The 26,449-nt window shown below is 38.9% G+C and overlaps 3 protein-coding genes across 3 annotated transcripts; 1 reads left to right on the top strand and 2 right to left on the bottom strand.

The window, feature by feature from the left end:
* Window positions 1-886: 886 nt before the first annotated feature.
* Window positions 887-7,784, bottom strand: LOC130180937 (myelin and lymphocyte protein-like). The gene is made up of 4 exons (XM_056394600.1): window positions 7,663-7,784; window positions 2,872-3,036; window positions 2,376-2,522; window positions 887-2,172 (listed from the first exon to the last, which is right to left on the bottom strand). The coding sequence occupies exons 1-4, from the start codon at window positions 7,747-7,749 to the stop codon at window positions 2,098-2,100; spliced, it is 474 nt and encodes a 157-aa protein (XP_056250575.1). The 5' UTR covers window positions 7,750-7,784; the 3' UTR covers window positions 887-2,097.
* A 6,479-nt stretch (window positions 7,785-14,263) lies between these two features.
* nphp1 (nephronophthisis 1) lies at window positions 14,264-23,078 on the bottom strand. The gene is made up of 20 exons (XM_056394615.1): window positions 22,800-23,078; window positions 22,006-22,067; window positions 21,746-21,806; window positions 21,312-21,445; window positions 20,820-21,015; window positions 20,169-20,270; window positions 19,696-19,844; window positions 19,414-19,462; window positions 19,118-19,205; window positions 18,196-18,290; window positions 17,964-18,092; window positions 17,641-17,715; window positions 17,314-17,424; window positions 17,047-17,129; window positions 16,600-16,676; window positions 16,368-16,467; window positions 16,097-16,209; window positions 15,932-16,005; window positions 15,568-15,612; window positions 14,264-15,365 (listed from the first exon to the last, which is right to left on the bottom strand). Exons 1-20 carry the CDS (start codon window positions 22,863-22,865, stop codon window positions 15,087-15,089), a joined length of 2,088 nt encoding a protein of 695 aa, XP_056250590.1. The 5' UTR covers window positions 22,866-23,078; the 3' UTR covers window positions 14,264-15,086.
* An 824-nt stretch (window positions 23,079-23,902) lies between these two features.
* On the top strand, window positions 23,903-26,249 carry zgc:65997 (uncharacterized protein LOC794398 homolog). Its single transcript, XM_056394884.1, has 4 exons — window positions 23,903-24,255; window positions 24,699-24,876; window positions 25,112-25,206; window positions 25,417-26,249. The coding sequence occupies exons 1-4, from the start codon at window positions 23,929-23,931 to the stop codon at window positions 25,606-25,608; spliced, it is 792 nt and encodes a 263-aa protein (XP_056250859.1). The 5' UTR covers window positions 23,903-23,928; the 3' UTR covers window positions 25,609-26,249.
* Window positions 26,250-26,449: the final 200 nt, after the last annotated feature.

Raw genomic sequence — 26,449 nt, 5'->3', positions numbered from 1 at the left:
CATCAACCCGTTTCCAGCCACAGCACATCAGCTAAAAGAGCTTTGATAAGCCCGTTCTGCACCACCTGCCTACCTGCACTAAACAGAAGACAGACACATGGAGCATGAAGTCCGAGCCAGTTCCCTCAGGAGCTGGTGGAGACCAAACCAGAACTAAAAAGACAGCGAGCTTTGGCCTCACCAGAGCTAAATGACTTGTTATGTAAATCAGCAACTGTCTGCTAACATGTTTGTCATATCAATGTTGTATTTACAGTTTATTCAGCTGCTCCAAAGATTGCTCCACATTTGGCAAACAAATGTGTTTTAGTGATGCACTGACACAATACAAGCTAATCTATAAAATTATGTAGAAAAATGAAGAAAAAGAGAAGCCATGGCTCATCTTGTCATGATATACTGTTTTACTCTGGATCGCTGTGTTGGTAAAAACCCAAACACAACACAAAAATTCAGTATCTTAATATTTACATACAGAGGTAATTAAACCAGTGAAGTTACTGGGTTTGTGAGTTTTTCACCTTCAGATATTGGATTTGTTGTATTTGTGGTAAATGCAGCTTTTTTCTTCTTTTTTTTTTATTACTGGAAACCATAAATATTCAGGTTTACTATCCGGAGAAAAACTTGTCCTGGGGCTATGTAATACCAAACCTATCTGCAGGTTTACTAACCTGTCGTTACCTTTTACAGAGAGCATGGATGCAAATATCTTAAAGGCTCCATATCATTCAGTCCACTCTGGCTCAGGACAAGATAAGTGTTCTTTGTGATGCTCAGCACATAATATTTGTTTCACTTAAAGTGAAGTTACACGGCCGTGACTGGACAGATTCCAGCGGCCTGATACTTGTTTAATCATGTGAGCCAATCAGAACTAAGTCAAGCTGATAAAATGTGTGTATGTAGTACTTTAATATGATTTAAGATAAAGAGACAAACCTTCTGTAACATATTTTCTGTGATAATTTGCAGATTTTTTTTTTAATGATAAACGGGTGAAACTGATATGTCGATGTAATTCTTTTGTCGCATAGATATTTTATGGCTTCACTCACTTATGTTCACTCTGTCAACATCTGAACAAACAGTAAAACTATCGTGTTGGAATTTCCCATTTATTATTTTCACATCAGAAATTTCCAAAAAATACCATGAAGTGAAATCATCTCAATATTTACATGTTGAAATTTTTTGGAAGTTCTCATAAAAATGCAGACAACAAATCATGTGGAATCATTCATCCATACGTTACATCAAAAAAAAAATGAAAAAAGGAAGAGTCGTTTTTCTATTTCTCTTTAGACATTTACCATTATTCATAGTAAACATGCAGGAAATAAAGGACGGTCCTATCTCTAATCTAATCTTTTGAATATTCAAGGTTTAAGCTTTTGAATGGTAAAACCCTCCCGGGATTTATTAGTAATTTAGATTAGTGCTGAACTCACACTCGATCTGCTACTGCATGACTTTTATTTAGTGAAATGCTTCAGTGTCTCTTTGATTTGTAGAAGTGTTTACCGTGAGTTGGACCTGCTGACATTAAAATGCGACTTCGTCGTTGAGCTGTTATACATCGTTACAAAAAACTGTGAACCATCTGTGAAGAAGTACACCAAGTTTTGGGGTCATTGGTCAGTAAAGTCACCAATGTTTTTTTTCTATAATTCTTATTTAATGAGAAAAAATACAGCACACTGGATGTCCTCATAATTTTATCTTTACATATAATGATCCTGAATTAATTAGATCTGAGTTTTAATTAGTTATATACACCCATCCGCCTTCCTCACGGCACATTTATTTGTGACTAACGAATTTGAGGTTTGTTTGTGTATATTCTGATTCATAATGTACAGACTCAGTAATCAGACCAATGCACAGGTGACATTTATCAACAACCTGCTTGCTTTCGTTCAACATTTTGTGACATTGGTTCAAAAGCATGAAGTCCTCTTTATTGACATGAAAATAAAAAGAGCAAAAAAAAAAAAAAAGTTGTTTTGTGTTTAGTCCAATGAAAGCTCAGCTGCTTCTTTGGATTCTTCTCTTTTCGGTCGTCCTGTTTCTTGGCTTGTCGATGGTTGTTTTCTTTTAGGACCTCTTCCATCGCAAGGCAGAGAAAATGGCATGGATGAAGTAGAGAAGAGTGGCAATGTAGGACATCACCTGAAAACACAGACGGATGATGATGACGTGACAAATAGAGATGCTTTTTGATTGCATTCATATGTGTGTGTGTGTGTGTGTGTGTGTGTGTGTGTACGTGTGTGTGTGTGTGTGTGTGTGTGTGTGTGTGTGTGTGTGTGTGTGTGTGTGTGTGCGTGCGTGCGTGCGTGTGCGTGTGTGTGTGTGTGTGTATGACATCATACCACTGCAGAAATATCCAGTCGGTAGATTTTGAGTAATTCAGGAGAAGGAAATGCAGCCAATAGAGTCGCATTCGTGAGGGTGATGTACGCCAGAGCCACCGACGCACTGAGGTAGAAAACCACAGCCACAAAATGGTAACCTGCATCCTGCAGAGAGAGAGAGAGAGAGAGAGAAAAAGTGGAGACAGGTGGAGGAAGGAGGAAGTTTATGAAAGACACATAAGAGTGTAAGACAGAGCCCTGACCTCAACTCCATCCATTACCTTTGGGACAATATGGAACTACAAGCCAGGCCTCATTACCCAGCATTACACCAACATACAAGAACATTATGTTGGATGAATGGAGGCTGTTAGCATCAATACTAATATCCCTGGTTTGCAATGACTTGTGCATCCATCACATATTCTCTATACTCTCACATTCTTTAGGCCATGTACTCTATCTACTGTCAACCCTTTTTTAAGCCAATCAGCGGGTGGTGGGTGTGTCTAACCAGGGAGGGCCAGATGCTGCTCTGATTGGCTCCGCAGAGGAAGATGAAGAGCCAGAGTGTTGTCATTACGAAGCAGAAGACGGACACGAACATCACCCAGCCCAGAGGGTTTTCCTGGGGGATTCGAGTCGATGCCACCAGGATCCACACCAAACCTCCAAACACCTGCAGGGAGGTGGGTGACAGGGGAGGAGCAGAGAAGAAGAGACAGAGACAGAGAAATGGATTTGAAATGTAGTTTTTGTTAGTGTACAGTCTCATGATAAATTAGAGGAAATTGTCAGTTTTCATCATGTACTCGCTCAGATCCACTTCCTATTAATACAGGTCATTAAGACAGAAAGTCTGTGAAAGCTACAGACATGATTCTGGCCTCCTGATGAATGTAAACCCAATATTCAAATACTCCCTCTCTTCTAGCCTCTCGTTTTTGACCTCTAATTACTCCTGAGGGAAATATCTGGCTCTTTAGCTGCTAACGCTCCACTGACTTCATCAGCTAGTTGCTAACAGTGAGAGTGAACCACAACAGTAAAGCCTGATACATTGTTATTTGAATAATATACATTACAGCCACTTTAAAGCAGCACACTAGTGATCATACTGCGGTGCCATAAAGCTCGCAAGGAGGAACTTGCAAGTGATGAATTAAAAAATTACATAATCAATACAGCAGATATCTAAATATTTAGTCTCTAGTACAAAACACACACACACACACACTCTCTGGTGTATTTCCACAGTCTTTCTCCCTCCTCCTTCGACAAACATTGTTCACTGATAAGAAGGTCTGTGATACTATGAATACTGGGAACATGAAAAACATCCTTTACTTTTTATTGTGCAACAGGATTTTCTCTTAGTGTCATGAAACATTTTTGACATGTCACAGTAGGCGGTGGTGATCACAGGTGTGAAGTATAAAATCATTAATTGCTGCTTCAGTTTCAGCTTCCTCGTCTGTGTCGCACGGAACACCTGTGCTTTTCCTGTTCTGACAGATCAAAATGTCTGCTGTGAAACAGGCCTATTGTGTCCCAGCTTTAACAGTGGTGCTGTACACACAGCCCAACCCCCTTCAGGTGCTGCAACTCAACCAATCAGCATTAAACCTACAAGTATCAGGTGTGCAGGAGCAGAGCTCAAGCAAGCACTTACCTCATCTCATTTACAGTGAGAAACAAAACAAAAGACTTTTCTCCCTTTCCTGTTTTATGCTCCCTGCTAAAAAAGGATTTTGAGGGGTGAATTTCCACAGGGATTTCCAATAAAAATTTGTAAATAAAAATCATTCAGTCTGCTGTGCTGTGCTTAGAGTGAGAAACTGATCATCGGTACTACTTTAAAATGTTGGTCAACGAGTTCATCTATTCAATCAATCATTTTATCCAGCTGATATCCTGACATCATTCTGGAAATTTAACTGCACTCTAAAGATCTAACCAATATGTAAAAATAAAATAAAAGATATTGAGCCCTCTTTTTTCACAAATGCAGTGACAGCAGGTTTCAATCAGCTGACGGCAGACAACATTTTGTAACTCGGCAACCAACATTCAGTCTGACCACATGCAGCGAGCGTGCAACGCCCTGAATTAAACAATACACCTGCAGGAAGTTTAAGTATCTTAAAGTTGGACATTTTCTCATCTGTATGACAATATCACCTATAGAAAATATTTGGTATTTGCTTTCTCCAATATTCAATTAAAGCCATGTGATGCTTATGCTGTTTTTTTTTTTTCTTTCAATCAAGATGTCATAATTTCCAAGCAGTAGTTCACTTTAAAAACTTTTCAGCCTTGATTAAAATTTCAAATGAAGATCTGTTTGTTTTAAATGTTCGTCTACGAAACATGAAAAATAAAATGGACGATTCACTAGTGGAGAAATTTATACTTTTCAATCACAATCAAAACACTTAATGATAAAAGTTAAAAGTAATGCTACAATTGGCTGATCCTCATAACTACTGTAAAATATGTTTTAGCATAACACAAACACATTTTTTCAATATATAATAATAAATCCTTCATGTCCTAATAATATAAGGATATGACACTGTTAATAATATTTGTAATGGGAAAATATCCTTTAAACTGATGTTTTATGTAAGTGATAGTTTTGCAGTAGAAAATAAAATAGAAATGTCTGTACAAATCAGTCATCGCATGTCTGTTAAACTGGTCACATTAAGTAATCAAACAGTTCAACCGCCTCAACCTTTCAGTGTCTATCGTTATGTAACAGGTCCTTTGATGGGAGAAAGCCACGTTCATCAAATATCTGATTATGATGAAAACTTAAAACCACCTGAAGCACAGAGCGATGAGAGAACGAGATACAGAGGTGAGCACACGCCTGAAGCAACAGTACATTACTGTGACAACACGCATACAAACATTACTTTAAGCTGTTTCAGTGGTAGACTTTATCAGCAAATATTACATAAACCTTATCTCCACTACATATCAGACTTATCTAACTGCACACCAGAGGAACCTTATCCACTTATATCCATTCCAGGTTAAAGGGAATCAACCTTTGTTCCATTAAATGTCCAACAAAATAATAAAATATACCTGAACATCCATTAACTCCTGAAGCATTATCCACTTCACTGCTGTTGATCCACATGTTCAAACAATCCCTGCATCATCAATAAATAGCTAAATATGTCTCTTCTGGCATTTATTATTTGGAGCATATACATTTTAGATACATATGGAACATAGATATAGTGTATAGATACATATAGATCTGACAGAGAGGATGTTTTTGTGTGTGTTTTTAAATGCTTTGTGAAATCATCTGTCTTGACGCTGCATTGCCACTGGTATCCATTGTAACTATTATGAAGCTGAGTACAGTTCTTCCAGTTTCCCTTCGTGCCAACAATCGGTGATCGTTTTATAGTCGAGAGCTATTGCTTTAAATAAGTCGAGCCTGACCTTTTGTGACACGCCTGATCTGAGCTTACTTTAAAATGTTTGTTTGAAATGAAGTCAACTCAAACAACATTCCATGTACAGTATTGTTTCATTGTTTGCAGCCTACATTATTTCATTCATTCATTGATTCACATGGCACACATCAGCTCTCTGTGCTGCTTTTCTTTTTGAGAAGCTTTGAGTTCAGGTTCATTTGTCTTTGCAAAAAGACATCAAAAACAGCAGTTTCCTCTTGTCGGCTTCGCCCTCTGAACTTTCTTTTGAAATATGAAATTGCTCCATCAATCAATTCCACTTCGGGGAAAGAAAAAAAAAAAGCTGCCAAGCCTGTCCTCAGCCAGTTGCCCTGCCTGCCCTTTTTTTTTTTTTTTTAGTTGTAATGGTTTAGATTTACATTGCAAACTCAGATCAGTAAGCATTACCAGTACATTTCCATACCTGAGCTGCAGATCATTTTATGTCATGAAAAGGTGTGCTTCAATAGAAAAGACCTGAGGCAGCAAGTAAACCACATGAGGTGACGGTTGGTTTAGATTTACACCTCCCTTTGCAACTAACGCTGTTTTTCCGCCTGTGTCACACAGATTTAATCTTCTGAGTTCCCTGTAACGAAACTGCAGTCAGTCTGTAATTGTTCCTGAATGGTTCATAAAACAGCATTTTATGTGTTGCATTCAATAATAAACTGACCTTTAATTGACAAAGTAGAGCAATGATATTGCATTCAATGAGGACAGAAACAAACTGACATTGATAAGAGTTAATCTTAAATCTTAAAAATGTAAACACGGTATTGTAGTTTGAGGATAACATCTATTCCACATATTTGTAAATAGCAATATCCAAAAGTTATTCAGTATATTTAAAATGCACAACATCCTGTCACCAAGGAATTAAAATAAGAAAAGAGGCCTCCATTAAATTTTGTAGACCCACTTTTAAAAGAGAGATTTAAAAAAAAAAATCCTACTGGAAAATGGTATTTTAAAATATCTTTATCCTCTTTGAAATTTTGTGTCAAGTGTAAAGTTTGTTTGCTCCTTTTCCCACTAATGCTCCTTCACATGTGGCTGTGCATGTACTCATTGTTGCATTGCCACAAAGGTGACATTTTTTCAACATATGAAATAAGTAATTTTAACGTGTCACTGTAAAATTTCACACATTCAGTGACATTATTGCACCATTGGTCTCCTCATGTGCTGATAGAATACTTCAGCTTCAAGTGTTTCACACAATTTTTTGCTTTTTGTTGCTAACATCGGCCGTGGTTGCTGTTTTTCTGTTTCTATGGAAACATGTTTTTTACTGGAAACACTTTGTCCTATGGAGATAAAAACTTATTATAATGTGGCAACAATCATTTAGTAGCTGATGGGCAGGTAGGAGTTGTTTTAACTTGAACTCTTAACTGCTCATTAATCAGTTTCACCAGCTTTACAAGACCAAACCAAACATATCAACGCCTCCAGTCTTCACGGTTGTTTAGCTGGTCCTTCTTCTCTGTGTTGGCTCCACTGATCGAACACCATTTTAACAAGACAAGACTGATTCCTATCTGGATGGAGGCTTCGTTCAGTGGGGCAATTATGAGGAGGCAGATAGAAGCAAGAAAACAAGATCCAAGATCTAATTGATGCTCAGTGAATGAGGAATGACAGAGGAGGATGAGCCAGAAGGAAAGAGGCAGATAAAAGCAAATAGAAAGAGATCTTAGTCTACGACTCACTTGGGTATAAGCAGAGTAAAAGCGGAGAGACAACCAAGATTAAATGGGATAATATGTCAAACAGGAAAGAGGGAAAATACTCAATGTACGATTAACAAATAAGAAACTCACAAACTCAGGGATGAAGCACATGTCAGGCATGGTGGTGAAGATCCTGCCGCCTGTGGGCAGAACATCACCGGAGGTGGTGGAGGCCATAGTCCAAACACTGTGTGTCTGTGTATGTATGTGAAATTTCCTCTAGAATGAGATGTGTAACCTGTTTTAATCTGCTTTTTAAAGGCCATCTTCCCCCCCACCTCTCTCTCTCTTACTGCACCTCCCTCCACCACACCTACCCATCCATTCCTCTGCTCGAAACTACCTACAGGTGCTTTTTGGGTTTGTTTGTGCAACAGGATGTCTCTCTCTCTCTCTCTCTCTCTCTCTCTCTCTCTCTCTCTCTCTCTCTCCCTCTCTCTTTCTCTCTCTCTCTGTCTGTGTATGTGTGAGTTTTTGTGCCGTTTTCTTATGTGTTTGTGTGTGCCCTCACATGTTTATAGTTTTAGTGTGAGACAAGAACGCTGTTTACATGCATACAAAAAAAGTGATTGTGAGGCAAGTAATGCAGCGTTGTCATTGGTTATCAAAGGAGCTGCAGGTGAATGTCATTCACTATGACCATGGTTAAGAAATTAACTTAATCAGTGATAAAATTAAAGCACTCTTTCCAGTAACTGGACTTGGCATCAGTTTGGTAGCCAATTTAATTTGAATTTTATTGTGCATCATCACACCGAACAGAAATCTCTGTTTAGGCCACTGAGCTCAAAGTATAATCAAAATAGTGACCTGCAGTGTTTGAGGTTTAAAGTTTGTTGTCTCCTTTTCCCAATAAGGCCTCTGGATGTGTGGATGTGAAGCATTTACACAAAGGTGACATTTTTGCTACATACAGAATAAGTAATAAATGTGACCAACAGTAGCATTAGCACATCGTGGACTCTTCAACTTCAATTTCAACTTTTTATCGGTCTGTATTTAGGCCTTTGGCAATGGCTTTTATCTTGAGTCTTTTTCTTTCAAGAGTGATTTTCAAAATGTGCTTGAAACATTTTAATTTCTATCATAATCATGTTGAAATAATCCGACTAGCCGTCCAGATTGTATATAAAAAGAAACACAATATGATTGTTGAATAATGTTGCTCAAATCAGCTCCACCCTGATTAGCTTCTTAAATGTCGACATATACATGACGAAATTTAAATAGTCAAAGTAATAAATGAAAGTCGTGAATTTTTAAGAAAGGATTTCCAACATAGTTTACGTTTATTTATAATCTTAATCCTAATCTCAAAATGAGGCAGATCGGAGGCTACAGTGAATCGCCATCGGAAAGTGAAGAGACAGCCTGTGCTAGCTGGTTAGCGCGCTAACTTGAGAAGAAGAAAAGAAGTGATGGACACAAGATAGTTAACATTGGTGTTACTTTCCACCGTTGTAGATAGCTCCTGGCAAGTAAATGAATTAAGTTTGATGCTGAACTCACAACACTTCCTCTAGACTGGTAAGTAAACAGCTGAGTTGAGTCTGTGTATGATGCATGTGTTTTTATAGGAACCCACTGACCTGCCCTCTTGTTAAACTGATGGGATTTGTTTCACCAGCTTTCCACTGGAACTGAAATCTTCAAGGTTAAAATAAATGAGCGGAGGCAGAGAAGGACGGTCTGTTTGGTTTGTTTAACGCAGAGTGCACATGTGGCTGAGCAAGAGAGCATGAGGGATGAGGACAGTAAGAGGATGGGATGGGTAAAGACAAACAGGGACACACAAGTAGATGAAGTGGTTTGGAGTGAAACAAAAGAGCAAACAAAGCAAAATAGTTTTTATATGGATTAAACAAAAGTGGTATAAGGTATTGATTGGTGAGCTTTAGATGTGCTGATGGGGGACTGTGCTTGCAGTTTCCCACTGTTTCCAGTCTTTGTGCTAAGCTAAGCATCATATTTACTGTAAATGCATGATAGCAGTATCACTCCTTATATCTAAATCAAGGTACAAAAGCAAATAAATACACAGTATTTTTCCAAATTATTGATATTACATTCTGTTTGTTTGTCGGAGATGGCAGATCAGTCATCTGTGAGTCATATGTGAGTTATGTGAGAAGATGCATTAGTCAGAATGTGCTTTTTGTCTCTATGTGTGTCGCCCAGTCCAACTGACAAACACAGCGTGATGGTTTCCAGGCTGAGGGATTAAACCTCAGGACAACATACACACCCCATTGTGTGGGATGACTTTCGGTCTTTTCATCTCATCTCATCAATCCCTCTGCCCAAAGAAAATTATAACATTGTCACACACAAATTCAGTGACGTACATGAACACACTAAAAGAGTGTTAATTGAACGTGCTCATGTTTTTGGCCAACGGTGAACTGACCGTATCTGTTTGCAGCTGGTGATTGTGAATGTGTGCTTCATAGAAGTGTGGAAATGCAACCACCAAAAAAGAAAATCAGAAGAAGAAGAAGAAGAAGAAGAAGTGGGTTTTATGGCAGCACCCATAGACTATATATAGCACCCAGCATGGAGCCTGTACCAACCACTATTTTTCTGGAGGTCAGCAGCTGGAGGTTCAGGGTCTAGAGTTTCAGTTTCTCATCAGTTTGGGACTATGTGTTGACAGCTCCCAGACCCCAGTGCTTGACATTGTTCTTTATAGGTTTCAATAAATGTTTTCCAAGTTGTGTTTTTTTTGGGGGGGGTTTTTTGTAAGTCAGAGTTTAGAAATGACAGGAAACGATGTAGCTACATGCTCAAATTACACATAATCTTAAAGTCAAACAATGTCTATTTCATTTCACTTCACTGTTGAACCTCTGTGTTTGTGTGTCTTGGTTCGCTGTATTACCAGCTAGCTGCACTATAGTAGATATTTTAGAAGCGGACTGGCTGGCCATCTTGTGATTCATTCTAACGATGCACTTGACTAACTAGCCTTTTTAATATTGTGCAGTGAGTCATTCTGAAGTTGAACTTTTATGTCTCTTTCAGAGGCAGAAACTGGCTTTGTTTTGCAGATGCTGACACACCCTGAGTCAACCTGTTTGTCTGTTAGCCTCTGCTATGGTCACTTAAGTGTGTTTGGAGACCTTCCTCTGTTGCTTCAGAGCGAAAGGTCAGTGACACCCAAACGGAGAGGGGGTTGTTCCTTCTGATGACATGATCCAGCCAACCTGACATGCACCTGAGTGCAGAGGGTTTTTCCGGAGCCCTCTAGCTCATTATAGCCATTACATTTGCTGTTTAAACACTTGGGAATAAGAGCGAGAGGTGGGACGAGATGCCCTTCCTATTTCTGGCAGCGACAAGACAGGTTGGTTTGGATTGAAAGAAGTCAGTCCAGGAAATAAGTTATGATATTTCATTTAATTTGGAAGGATGCCCAGTTAGTCACCTTTTGCCAACAATTGAATGACCACACCCCCCAGTATACCCTCAGGGGTTTTTGAACATGCTCTAGTCTCATGATGCAGTATTCAGATGTCTCAGATGAGGTAATGTTCACATTAACATTAGTTTTACAAACTTTAAAGCATAAATATTCACAAAGTAGCATTTGTAATGAACTATAGAAGATGACACAGTCCTCCAACAACACCATTCAAAGATTCCACTTCTACAATAACATTTAGCGATTTTTTTTCCAACATCTATAAATATATAAATTTAACAGTATAACAGTTTATAGCCCCAAAATGGCTAAAAATATCCACCTGATGAATGAAATGTCAATACTCTCCTTGGTTCTGGTTTGTTCTTCACCAACTCCTGAGGCAAATATCATTTTCTTTTCCAGACATATTCTCTCCAACAATTGATTTCCTTAACAAGCTTGAATATTCACCCATGTAATGTTTAATGTTTTTTTTTTGTTTTGTTTTATCTCACTTGATGAAATATAAAACTATATTAGGCTCGTCTTAACCACCAGACAAACACACAGAGAAACTGGGTTACACTCACCAGACAGCCAACAAGCTGCGTTTGGCCAGTGTTAAGAGAGACACACATTGGACTAGCTTTCATTATGGATCTGGTTACAGGCCTACACGCACACACACACACACACACACACACACACACCTATATGTACACAAATAGCTCCATGGGAACCCCTGCCAGCTCTGCCAAAATACAATGGCTATTTGTCAGTGTGAAGTGTAGTTACACAATGTAACACACATACACGAACACTGATAAAGAATGCATTGTGTTTTGTATCTTGAATGACAAATCCAAATATTTTTCATTCACAAAAGGAGAAAGAAAACATTTAATGTCCCTGGACTTCTCTCCACCAAGCTGAGCAGGACGGCCTGATGGTCGGACAAACTGAACTTCAACTTGAGGAACCAGGTTCAAGCCCTTTGTCTTTGTAGTGAGTATATGCTTTGCTGAATCCCTGCAAGCTCCAGGGGATCTGCTGAGTAGCTGACCCTGACCTTTGACCTACCCAGGAGGATGACAGACACAAATGCTTTACCAATATTGAACATCCTACATGTCGGAAACATAACCCTGACTGTTATTGGCATTAGAATCTGTATTACTACAATAAATGTAGCATTATTTTGTATGATAACAACATTCAGATATGTTGCTTGTTGTTTTTTTATTGTTGTTGTGTGTTTTTTTGTTTTGTGTTCTTGTTCATAGAACCTTTGACTACAGGTTGTAATGGATGGATGTTTACTTATTCAAACAAGGAGAAAGAAAAAAACACCTCTTGGATTCTCTTTCCAGCTCAAGCCCAACTATACTCAGGAAACTCACTTTCCTGCTCAACTGGTCTTAACCTGCTCTCGGGCCCCCTCCTCCTCCTCTTCTTCCTCCTCCTCTTCTTTTTCTTATTCCTCCTCAGACACAAAAGGTCATCTGGGGCACAAAGGGAACTGGGTGAGAACGTCTCAACATTTCCAGGTGACAATAGCAGTCACGTCTACACTGACGTTTCCTGTCCGTGGTTGAGTTTCTTTGAATTACACACAAGATTGGTGGATGTTCAGTGATGTGCAGAAGGGTCGCCTTATAAATCTTGCCTCTAAATTGCAGGACTGTCCTCACCAGCAGTTATGAAGGTTCTATCATTTGATGTGACCGAGGATTAATAATGTCAGGTTTTCTGCACATTCCTTAGATCTTAAAGGGGTGTTAACTAACTCATACAAAGGACAAAGTGTCTTTGGCAATGAAGAGGAAAATGAGCAAATGCTGAAATGAATGCCTGATGAGTCAAACCGATCATGGAGCGGTGAGGGCGTGACTCTGCTGTGAACAGCAGTGTGGAACGGTGTGGTTTGTGCTTGTTAATGTCTTGTCAGAATTTGATAATTTTTTGAAATTTTTTTACTCTTTGTCTCCATAACTATCTAAGATCACAGACATTTTTGGTCACACTCATTTCTATTGATCCTTTTAAATGATCTTTCAGGTGTGTTTTCCATCTCTTTGTTTATTGAAGCCTTCATATATATATATATATATATATACCCAAAAAAGCTTCAATAAACAATATATTTCTTAGATTTTTCTGCTCAACATTAAACACCACTCTCTGGTCACCATGCCAACATCGCAGGAATGTGGAAATGCAGGATATGTAATATTATTCAGCAGGAAACACTGCACCAAAGAAAGGCTTTCTGTGTGTGTGTGTGTGTGTGTGTGTGTGTGTGTGTGTGTGTATGTGTACACACTTAGCAAGATGACTTAAGTTCTGGACCTGAATTATAAAGGTCTTTTCAGGGACATGAGGACATTTTAGTCTGTCCTCAGTTTTACAAGAAGCCATTTGTAGGTCAGAGGTTAAGTTGTGGGTTTTGTGTGTTACATTTAAGGTTAAGGTAAGAGCCTTTGATTTCCCACTGAAGGGATGTCCACATAAGTAGCTATATGTTCATGGGTGTGACCAAGTTTTCTATACTCTTAAAGGAATAGTTTGACACTTTTTTTGGCAAATACTCTCTTGCCAAAGGCTGAATGAGGTAGATGAGAAGTGCAATACATCTCTAAAATCTATACAGTAAATGACCCTGAGCAGCTGGTTGGTTTATCTTAGCATAAAGACTGTTCCAACATTTTTAGAGTTCACAAGTACCTACACCTTGCTTATACGTTTTGAAAACATTCTTCACCATCTTAATATCATGATGGCCAGTGTAAATCTCAGTCTTATCAATTTAAAAACTGACTTTTTATACTGAGCTCATAAAAAAAGATAAGATCTGTCCGAATCACAACCCGTAGGGGATTCTAATTTGCATGAATGTAATGTTAACAGTTACAATGTTCACATCACATATCACATATTGTTATATGTTGAACTGTTGTAATATTGTTATTATTACCTGAGATGTGAAACCACAAGTGATGGACAAAGAGTCTGTGCTCACACTGATCCAACCTCTCACTGCTCCTGTTCTTTTATACCAGGCTATAAAAAGACGACCACAGACTAATTATTAACTGTGAACACCGCTCTTATGCCCTGTAACTCTACACCACACACACACACACACACACACACACACACACACACACACACACACACACACAAAGACAAACACACACATGACTGATGTTGAACTAATGGGAGGAGATGAATGAAGCAGTGCAGTGACCAGCCAGATGACAAGGTTGAACAAAACAACTTGACAGCAAGTGAGGCCGTAATAAATCATGTGATTTTAATAGTTTATTACAAAATAAAACAATCTGACAGAAAATAGCAGTTTCAAAACATGCTAGTAATGTCACTGGGTCTAATATTACAAAATCTACTTTGCATTTAACAGGAGCAAAGTGAACTCAATGATTAGATTAAAGAGGCATCTTTGTTGATAATGTTTTCATTTTCTCAACCTTTATTTTACACCTATTCAGGCAACTTAACAGGCTCATTAGCCATGATCAGTGTCTCAGGTTATCACAAGGTACACAAAGATGTCTTGTGTATGTACTGCATGTTATGAACAGTATGTGTTAGCATAAATACTCACTAGAACAGCAACTGTGTATTAATCCACACCTTAAAATAGTCCCCAACAAATGCAATGTTTACATCTGATCGAGTAACATTTTCTATGAACCACAGTGCCCAGGTCTTCTAGAAATGTATTTGTCTTTTGTTTTTTTAATTCAAGTATTTATTCATGATACATTTTTTAAAGCTTTACATCTTCAGAAGGAACCAGTGGGCTTGAGCCTGAGAGCCACAGACAGGATGAGGAGGTCAGAAAATACTGAGGAATGAACTAACCTATTGCTGGTTTTTGTCTTTTTATGGGATTTATTCACAATAACAATAAAATAGAACATTGCCATCTTCATCATTTAAGTTTACACATTTTAAAAATATATTTATGGCACATTTAGGGGCTTTATTCTTTTTAATAGACCAACTGATGTCTAGATACAATTACTTTAAAATTTCAATCAAACTCCAATTAAATTATACCTTCCCTCTGAGTGATGTAATGTAATTGTTACCGCGCTACATGGAGGAGGTCAAAGGTCAACTCTGTGACATCAAAGGCGAGATGAGGGTGCATGGGGTCGACAAAGACCTCTGGACCTCCTGATTGGCTGGTGGTGTGCTGGGTGTGTTTGAGAGAATCCAGGATGGCGTAGATGACCCTGGCCCGCTGCTCCTCTGAGAGAGGGTCCGCCCAGCGATGACACGGCAGCGAGGGCGAGTGAAGGAGGAAATAGACGGACGACATGTAGACTTTAACAAACTCCTGTTTCAGAAAATTCAGGTCTCTCTGCAAAACATACAGGGAGGAAGAGACAGTTTATATACACACCTCATCAGCAGCCTGCAGTGACTGGATGCACTGGATGCACATTCAGGGAGGAACACACACAAACACACTTCTTGGAAGAGAAAAGCCACCAGGTTACTCATGCTGACATCACCCTCTACAGGTCTGTAGTGGTTTTACACACACAAACACACAAGCTCACCTTCTGTGCTCTGCTCATATTGGTCTCAGCATCCAGCCAAGCACCCTGAGGGAAAACATCAGATCCTTTTATTCCCAAATCATTGAGTGATATATTCAAGATTTCCTTGTTATTACACAGATCGGGATGAGTGCAGCTGCTTAAAAACCAACTAACCCTAAAATATTTTTTATTACTGAGTTTTGGTCTAAATGCTGTTTCAGTGGGAGAAATGCTGAGTACTGGTCATTCTAGGTATTTGATACAAAAAACTACAATACAACTTATATAGCAACAAACGAGTAGGAATATAATAATTCCTGCTATAATCCCCTCAGAAAAAGCAACCAGGAACAAATATGACCATGATGCCCTCCCAACTGACCCTGAGGGCATCCAGCAGGTCTGGTTGGTCCAACAGCACAGGGAAGGTAGAAAGTATAGGACTGCATATCAAATCTGAAACAGACAGCAATATTATTCAAATAGTTTTTCTGAGAATTGTGGATGTCTGCAGTTTGAAAAAGAGGCATGGACATGCGTGTGCTACCTGCATTCTGCATGGTAGGCCTGTCCATCAGTAGTGTGTCAGCTAGCAGCTGTCTGTGTAGAGCCAGCAGATGGACACAGCTCAAACAGTGCAGCAGAGTGTCTGGCAGGAGACTGAAGGGAGAAAAAGTACTTGTTACTACGCACATCTAAATCTGGTAATGATTATATATATATATATATATATATATATATATAATACTGAATTAGATCACATAATCTACTGCAGGTGTTCAAGTTCTGTTGTAGTTTTTTCTTTCTGATCCTCCCACCTGAGCTGCGTTCTGGTCCGGCTGTTGGCTGATTTCAACTTGACAATCAGTTTCGGCTGCCGCCTGGCCTGAAGCATCTGCTGGAAAACACCAGTTTGAGCTGAGAGGAGAGGAGAGGAGAGGAGAGGAGTATTTATAAATCAAAGTTAACAGTCACACTGATTGTTTGTCTGATTGTGATCTGATGAACTTTTTGACTGGACTTGTGTTGAGCTCTGCTGTGTCTTCTTACATCCTCTGGTGACTGAAGCCTCCACTGCTACATCCTTCTCGTAAGGAGTTCCACCGTTCACTGGCAGCTCATAGGTCCTACACACAGATTAGATAAGAAGTTTAAGTATTCAGAGCAGAGTTTAGTCTGTCCCTTTTTTTAAAACACATTATTCATGCGTTAGGTAGGTGTGGTCAGTTTCATCTTCAGTTATCCATCCATTCATTTTTCATATGAGACATGCATATGAAAATGAATGAATAAGTGATGTGTGTTTGGGTGATTTCATATTTATGTGTGGCTCTAATTATGTGTATGTCTGTCTATTTACAGTATACAGATATTCTGTGTATGTATAATATGTAGCAGGCTGCATTAATGAATACATGTACAAAACAGTGTTTTTATTATTTTTATGTATATAAGACTGTGTGTGCATTGTATGCACTGATATATCTGCGTGTCTACCTGTTGGGGAGTGGACTTCCTGTGTCATCGGTCAGTTTGAGGAAAGCCCAGCCACAGCTCAGGTCTCCTCTCTCACCTGTAGACTAAAACACACACATAACTAAAGATCGAACATGATTCCCTCACAAACACTCTCTGCTTGTCCATTTTTAGAGAAGGGATTTGCTTTTTCTTGTCTTACATCACAACAAAAAAAGGTCTCTTTGTATCTTATCTGCAGTGACTTAATCCCATCACGTGTATCTGAATGTGTGTGTTGGTTCTTACATTCCGTATAAAGGTGACTCCCAGTTCAAAGAGGATACCGAGGTCAGGAGAAGCAGAGTTGCAGCGTAGGAAACAGTCTCCATCTAGGAGGTTGGGCAGGATACCTGCCATCTAGAGCAAACACACACAAAAACACTTGTGCTGGATTTCAGATTTGAGTTCAGCTTTAAGCACGAGTTTATGTTCAATGCTATGTTTCACCTCTGTAACAACCATCACATTTTTTGTGCCAGAAGTAGTTTGAGCAAAGTTCAAATCACCTGAACAGACAACAAAGGGAAACAACAACAGTGTGTGATTCCAATCTACATAATGCTGCAAACATACCCTGGGAGAGAAGCTCCAGGTCTTGGGGCTCCTGGAGTTGTAGGTTGCCCTCACTGTGTGGATGTTACTTAACACCTGAAACACAAGTAGTCATTTAAAAAAAAAAAAAAAACTAGGATGGAAAAAGAGAGTTAAAAGTAGAAAAGTCTGGTCTGACATGAGTCTTCCTGATAAAGAAATCGAGGAGATGAATCACCCACTACTTTTTGGCTATTAACTAATAAATAAAGTGTATTTATTAAACTGTTTCCATTCAACAGAGACTTGGGTAGGAGGGAAGTAAGGAAGTACAGCTGTATTTACAACATAGATACCCCTGATACCTGAGTTCCATCAAAGGCACAGAGGCGGATGTGTCTGCTGAGGACCTGAACTCCAACCCCAGGAGTGGGAATCATCCTGCAACTCCACAAAGTGAAACAAACACACGTCCGGACCTGCCGAGCACGAACCTACACGACAAGTTCACAGAAAAGTGAACCGCTTCAGTCAAGAGAGCGTGTTCATGACACAAGAAACTGAGAGAAAAACTGAAAGAAAGAGAGACTGTCTCACCCTGCCAGTGTCTGGGTCCAGAAAGAGGTCTTTAAAGGAGAGCTGTGATTGGCTGAGCTCAGGCTGAATATGGTGACTTCCTCTGTATTTTACACCTAGAAAAAGAAACGTATGATTTTTTTGCCTGTTAATCATACAGTATTTTTAAAGAGCTAAAGTTACTAACAGTGACTGACACCTCTGTAGTCTAGCTCCCTCTGCTTCTCCCCTCATGATTGCTACTCTTTAATTGTTTGTAAAAACTAATATAGTAATAGTATAATAATATCACTAATAAAGCTAATGAAATGTAACACGGGGAGAAAATACTAGAAACAACCTGATAATAGAATTATTAATTAGGTGTAATTTTCTTATAAACAGTTCAGAGCTGAAATGACTTAATTATTCAAGAAGCTTGTTGACAAAAATGTAGACAATTTTATTATCAAGTAATTATTAGCTATTATTAATATACAGATAAATTATAATAATTTTACGGGCAAAAATATCCTCTGATTTCAGCTTTTCGTTGTTCGAGCTTTTGAGAGTTGGACAGTTAAAATGAGCAATTTGAAGTCACTGGGACTCTGTGAAATTGTAATCTGCATTTTCACAATTTTATAACATTTTATAGACATTATGATGACTTGATTAATTGAGAAAAAAGCCATAAAATATTTAATTGATGATCTTCTGAATCTACTGACTGAGTGCTTCTAACACACGTGACATACTTTATTTAATGACCGTGTTAATGTGTGTTTCTGGGAACTATGAGTGTGTGTATAAGCATGGTTGGAAAAATATAGTCCTTCTAGACTTTGTTATTCATGTCAGACTGTACACACTTTCATACTGTAGTTACCACATGGGCAAGGCAGCATGTCAGACCAGAGCACTTTCACCTATATGGTGTGTGTTTGTTAGAATGTATAATGACCTTCATCCACCAGCAGTTGGTTGAGAGTTGATGGTCTGAATCCTGATGGTATAGCCCCCATGGCAGACAGCACATCCGTTGCATCAATCTGTCACACACACACACACACACACACACACACACACACACACACACACACACACACACACACACACACACACACACACACACACACACACACACACACACACACACATTAAAAAGTCTAAACATATTGAATATACAGTATTTGTTGACAGGTAAATGATCAGTGGCATCAGTTCCAGTTGTTGTAATAGCAGAGTATGTAGTTTTACCTCAGTCAGAGCCTTTCTCACAGTGGACCAGTTGGAGTGTAAAGCTCCGCTGTCACAGAACAAATGACAAGGATGAAGTTACTATCATTACTAATTTCAAACCAAGATTCAAATGATTGATATTTGGTGGTTGTTGGTCATCTGGATAAATGCAGTCGACGTCGTCCAACTCGGACGAGGTACTTTTGATCAAAGACTCACAATAATCTGAGGAGCACTGATCCAAAAACATCTGATAGCTAAACGTCATTAAATTTAAAATCTTATATTTTAAAGTTAAACCTCTGTTTGTCTTGGGCATCAGTCAGTTCTTCAACATCTTGCTCTTCCCCCTCCTCTGACGACTCCTCCTCATTTTCATCATCACTGTCGTCCTTTTCATCGTCGTCGTCTTCATCATCTTCGTCTTCATCGTCAACACCAGGGCCAATCTGAAAAATTTGTGGTTTTAACTCCTTAAGATCCCTATAGTTTACAATAGCACACTACAGTTACTTACATTTAACATTAACAACACAGGAAGGTTTAATATCTTTGAATATAAATGGGCCTCTGTAAGGATGATTTAAAAAAACAGCCATTTACAATGTTGTTTCCCTGTGCACTTTTGTGCAAGTTGTGTTGAGTGTGGGGAAACAAATATGGTTAAAAAATATGGAAAAATGCTGAAAAAGCTCAAAACATTTTCAATATACATCATACACCATGTTTGCAGTTTCATGTTATAATAAGTTGTACTCTAGCAGGTTGTGTACCTTCAGGTAGGTTTTTGGAACCACTCCTCTGTTGCCTTTAGTGTCCTGGGCAAGCCACCATCCATCTGCTGTCTTCCTGATAATCCTCAATGCCTCCCCCCTCTTAAAACAGTAGGGAATTGAACAAGTCATGTAATTTCATGTTAGTTATGCATCACTAACGAACAGACTTGTTAATTATTTTTTAAATGAAAAAAAACAACATTTTGAGACCAAAGGAGATAAAACTCAAGAAAAGACAAGTAAATCTGATCTGGGAACAAGCCTGTCTATACAAAATAAAATACAGTGAAATTACATATTACAAAAGTACTTACATCACTTGAAATCATCTGATTTATGAGCAAGAGTAAGAGGTCACTTACAGAGCATACACCCAGGTTCAAGCAAATACTTTTAAACTGAACAGGCATGCCCTAAGAGAATAATTTCTCACCCACTCCACCTACTTTGCAACTTTAAAAAGACAGTATGAAGAGAGAAGTAAAGGAGGGGGTTTGGAGTGGAACCAGTTTGTTGAGAAGAGGAAACTGTTGGTTATCACAGCTCACGCTCTCCTTCTCATTTTAACCACTTCGTAGACCCCTGCATGTTGTTGACATGTCACCTCACTGTGCTTTATCTCTGTCTGTGAAACAGAAAGTACCTCACCTGAACAGACAGATCTCCTTCCTGCTCTCCTTTGAAATCACTGAGGACTGTGTAGATTCGAGGATCTGACTGAGAGGGTGGTTTCACAGCTCGGGTCTCATTCTCATCCTCATTACCATCACTATCAGCATCGTCTTCATCATCATTATTACTGTCTTCGTCATCATCATCCTCGCTATCTTCTTTTGAAACATCGCTGTGGATAAAAACATGTTAACATGAAAACATATTTTTAAATTTAGGATGACATATCAAACTATTGTTTTGTTTCTTTTGTACAACCTAAAAAAATTGAGTTTCAAAGTTCAAATGCACTGGATGTGATAAATCTCAACTGTTGTTTCAATTGTTAGGTTCAAATTGAGCCACTGCAGCCGGGAATATGGTGCTCTTAACTGGATAACAAAGAGAAACAGTGTTGTACATAAAACAATCATAAATGACCCCCATCATATTGCTTTTTTCTTTGCAGTGAGCACACAGGTCACTGACCCTGCAGCAGTGCTCGGTCCTGGTGGTGAAAGCTCCAGAGAGAGCGTGTTCAGACGCTCCAAGATGTTCTGCAGTCGTCTCTCCTCTTCCTGTTTCCTCTGATCGTAGTTTCCCACCGGAGCTGGCTCATTAGCCTAGAAGCAAATCATACATTATTTAATCCATAACATAGAATGTTGTGTTCAGTTTGTTATATTCCAAAGTTTCTCTTAAATTTAATTGAACAATTACCTTAATGCAAACCTGAAAACCTCATTATGACTTAAATGTTGTCAATTTAAAGTCAATTTTCAGGATACAAAAAAATAATATTTGTGAAGAATGGTATTGTTTGCTTGTATTTTTCATCATCCAGAAGTTGAACTGTACTTGTTGCAAAGAAGTTACTTAGACTTCGGCATAATTCATGTTTACTGACAGTATACAGCATTAACCTTTGTTAGTTTCATCAGTGTCCTTAGTGTCTTCTCAGCCAACATCTGCAGGTCTTGACATCTGTTTGGAATTAGACACATTTAAAATCATACCTGAAAGCATTCGTGAGAAAAATCACCTAAATTTTAACAGGATGAAAAAGCAATAGAAATAAAAGCAGAGCGACGCCATGTCCCTTCAATAGTTTCAGAGCTTGTCCTGGTCTTAACTGGAGTTACAGTTTAGGAAGCACTGCTGTGGCTCTGTCAGAGCTGTTTACCTCCGGAATTCCTCTTCAGTAGATCCACCCTGACTCTGCACATCCTTGACCAGACTATCAACCTTGGTTGGAGAACCATGAGAAAAAACAACAATGAATACAAGAATATTGATACCAATGTGCAATTGAGGTTGAACTGCACACATATATTTTACAATGTATATGCTTAATGACACATGAGTCATACTTTTGTTGCTTGTGTAAATCAAAATAAGCACAGATCATCTATAAGCCTGTCCGTGGTTAGTCTCTTAGTTTCATACGTTTATTTCAGTGAGCAATGTAAACAAAAGTTGTGCTGTGTGCAAAAAAAATTTTTTAAAATGTGCAAGCCCATTACAGATGCTATGCTGCAGGCCAGTCTTCATTTAAAATCTGGCCTTTTTAATGTTTCCCTGGTTCTTGACTGAGCGCTTCACTAAACAAGTCATAAGGTACTTTACCTTAGTGTACTCTACAAACTTCGGCATAAACTTGATCCACCAAAAAGCACTTGCTTTTAAGAAGTTCTCAATTTTTACCTCTGTTTACTGAAATAAACGTATGGGTATAAGAGGCTACAAGATACAACTGTAAAGACCTCTTACGATAAAATTGGCCAAACTGTATGCTACCTTAACCGAGCTGCTACAGCTCAAAGCTCAGGATCGCTCTATTTGGAGAGTGGTTGATTAATGTAAGAATTACCGCTGCAACAACTTGTCTATTCATACTGTCTGACATTCTGTAACACACAGTTGGAGTTTAAACGTCGCCGTGAAAAACACATAAGCAGGCCCCATTCTTTAACAAACCTGTTTCTTGATTTCGTCCACTTCTCTCTGGACAAGTTGTAACGGTCCTTTTCTTTTTGGTGGCATTTATTTGCTTTTTTTATGGGTCATAATCCATGCGTTAGCTAGCTAGCTGACTCTACACTTCCCCTGGTCGCTAGGCAACCGAGTTCCTCTTGAGGCTTGGGCTTGACTGGATTTAATTAATTGTCTATATTAACCTCGTTCCTATATATTGTGTATTTATTATTTGTAACTATGTTTTACAACACTTGTGGTGTATTAATCTTTTCTATATTTATAATCGAATTTATTATACATGAAAAGAGAGACCATCTGACATGATTTCCTCCTGGTATTGAGCTAACGCCATCTACTGGCTGGAGGATGGAGCTGTTGAAAAAAAGAAATCTGCTAAAGTTGCTTCTTATATGTGGTTAATTAAATGGCTACCTCTATATGTTTCTATGGTTACTTGCAAGTAAGAATTTGTCATGTTGAAAATAGTTGACAATGACAATGTTTAATTCAGGTCTGAAGCTCCAAATCTGGCCACTACACAGCACCTCACAAATAGAAAATTGATTCACAAATGTCTGTTTGAAAGTTTTAAATATTATATACATCTTGAATACTTTTAATTCATATGTAAATTTGTTTGTGAATTTGCAGATCCGTTTTAAACATGCAAGATATTTTGTGTGCTTACAAATAAATTTTTGTATTGTGGAAGGTGTTTTATATTTACAGTTTAAACATTTACACACTGATTGTCGATCTGTTCACACCATACTGAGACAAATTTAACTCCTTATAGAGCAGACACGTGTGTATGCAGAGTTGTGTAACCTTCCTTATGACATACAGAGGGCGTATTATATTGTGAAACATGCTGCCTTTAAGTTCTCCTCGTCAGCTTCCCTTTTTCAATGTTTATGTCGAAAACGTGATTTCAAAACACGTGTTTATTGCTTCTCTAGGTGGTAAATAAATACATACCCATTGCATACTTTGTAAAAGTCATTTGCCAGCAATGTCCTTACTATTTTGCTATTCTAAACTTTCGAAATTACGACTTTTGTGATGGAACTTGAACGCAGCAAATACTAGCTTACTCTGCTCACCTCCACTGTTATGTCATTTTCCTGCAATGGCTGCCCCCATCGCTCTCATTCAAGGCGCCAGCAGAGGCCTGGGGCTTGAATTCTGCAAGCATATCTTGAAAAACAAAACCCCTGCTGCCGTTATAGCGACATGCCGAAACCCGGACGGAGCGGCCGAGCTGCGGAGCCTGACCGGTCAACACCCAGGCAGGCTGACGGTCCTCAGGCTGGATGTGAACCGGGAGGAGGACATCCGCGGAGCAGCGGAGCGAGTTAAGGAAAGCTTCGGTCGGCTGGATTTGATTGTCAACTCGTCGGCAATGCTTCACCCCTCGGGGAAAGGAGAGACCAGCCTGAGAGATGTTTCTGCTCAGGTAAGGCATGTTTACTGACGATGTTTGAGCTGCTCTCACAATATGTTGAGTGGCATAAAAATGCTTTAAAGTTAGGTATCTTATTCTACGAGTCTACAACATCATGTAAACTTGTCAGCCATGTCTATCCTGAGGTCAAGGGAACCACCCAGTGATCCTGTTGACATTGTCTGGAGTTCACAACAAAATCATCACATCCTTCACTAAAAGTCTAAACTTATCATTTTTATAAATAACTTATCGGGTAATTCACTTAGTTCCCTTCCCTTCTCTTTTGGGCATCGTTTTGTTTTGTTCATTCATATGCTTTTTCATCCACATCCCATGGCTCCATGGAAATAATCAGGGAGGTAACATTTGTGTCCTGGAACACCACCAAAGAACCCACTACATCTTTCAGCTGAACCATGGATCTGTACTGACTGATTGATTTTCTCTGTTAGGGCATCATTTCCACTTTGACAACCAACACAATGGGTCCACTGGTTATGGCAAAATATTTTGCGCCTCTCCTTCAGAAGGGTGGAGGTGGTTTCGGCCAACAGCCTGCAGAAAAAGCCAAGCAGCACAGTGGCATCATTGTCAACATCACTGCCAAAGTGGGATCCATTGGCGACAACGGTAGGCATTGTAGGGGGAAAAAACATCAACCACCAGCAACTACGTTACAATTCAGAAACCTTTTATATATATCTACACACATTATGTAGATGACACCACTGCTGTTGCCTGGAGTAGAAGTCAAGGGAATCACAAAATAAGTTGTTTATGCAGTGTATGCATGTTAATGGAGAATAATATGCTGCATTTGTCTTCCAATCTAACTTCCTCTCTCAACTCCACCTTCTTCTCTCAGGTCTTGGGGGTTGGTACAGCTACAGGATGTCTAAAGCAGCTCTCAACATGGCCACCAGGAATCTGTCTATAGAACTGGGCCGCAGTCGACCCAAGGTCGGTCTGAGTGCTCTCAGACATGCTTTTACATTTTTTAATTTCATAAATACCAAAAACAAATGACACAATAGCGGAGACTATTGATAGCCTCTATATCTGCTCCAACACTAGCAGAGAAAACATGTTCGTCACTGGATGCATATGATGTCCTTATACCACAGGATCTTATAGTGATCTGATCAACTTGTGTTTCTGATTCTTCTCCAGGTGGTGTGTGTGTCCTTACATCCAGGAACAGTAAACACAGACCTCTCCCGGCCATATCACAAGAATGTGCCAAAAGACAAGTTGTTCAGCACCGAACAATCTGTCAGCTGTCTGATGAGCATCGTAGATGCACTGAGTATCGAAAAGACTGGCAAGGCTTACAACTGGGATGGGACTGAACTTCCTTGGTAGAATCAATAAATGGAAAGGAGGTCCCTGGTGGAGTCAGTCTAACCAGTCAAAAACAAACCTTTTCTACTACCTCACAACCAACCAAAGTGCTACAATCACCTGTGACGCCATCACATGAAGGCCTTATGTGGCTGATGCAGCTGTAACTATTCTATTGACCTAATGTAACATGAGTGGGGCTCATGTTGGCAGCAGAAATAATATATAATCATACCAATCTTGAGTGTTTTCTGCAGTATCAAGTGGTTTATTTTAAAGGAATAGTTTGACATTTTGGGAGATATGTTTATTCACTTCCTTTCCAAGAGTTAGATGATGAGATTGATCACACTCTTATACGGTATTTGCTCATTCAGTATGACGCTAGAAACAGGAGGTTAGCTTACCATAAAGACGGGAAACGGCTATCATGGCTAAAGCTTACAAATTAACATGGTATATCTCGTTAGGTTAATCTGTACAAAAACCCAACTATAAAAATGAAAAACTGGTTTTACAGTATTGATCTTCTCATGTAATGCTCAGCAACGAAGCAAATGAAACCAAACCTATTCCTTTAAGTGTGACAGGTATAAACAACTTCAATTATTCCTTGGTGTCTTTCATTTCTTATTGTTGAATAAAATCACTTTTTGTCATGACATTAGAGTGTTGAATTATTGTATGTGGCACAGTATCTTAAGATAATGTGGTTTCACTGAGAGATTCAAAACAATTACATGAAATCATTCCCAGGAATAAACAGGGTTATATGGGCAACCTTTATTACTGTGGGTGCAGCATCTGTGTGGGATTCAGATACATTGCAGGGATGTGCCCAGCAGGGGGTATGGCATTTACA

Source organism: Seriola aureovittata, chromosome 14 (assembly GCF_021018895.1).
Source record: "Seriola aureovittata isolate HTS-2021-v1 ecotype China chromosome 14, ASM2101889v1, whole genome shotgun sequence".
Lineage (NCBI taxonomy): Eukaryota > Metazoa > Chordata > Actinopteri > Carangiformes > Carangidae > Seriola > Seriola aureovittata.
Note: the sequence above shows the minus strand (reverse complement) of the source record. Positions and strands in the feature narration are given on the sequence as shown.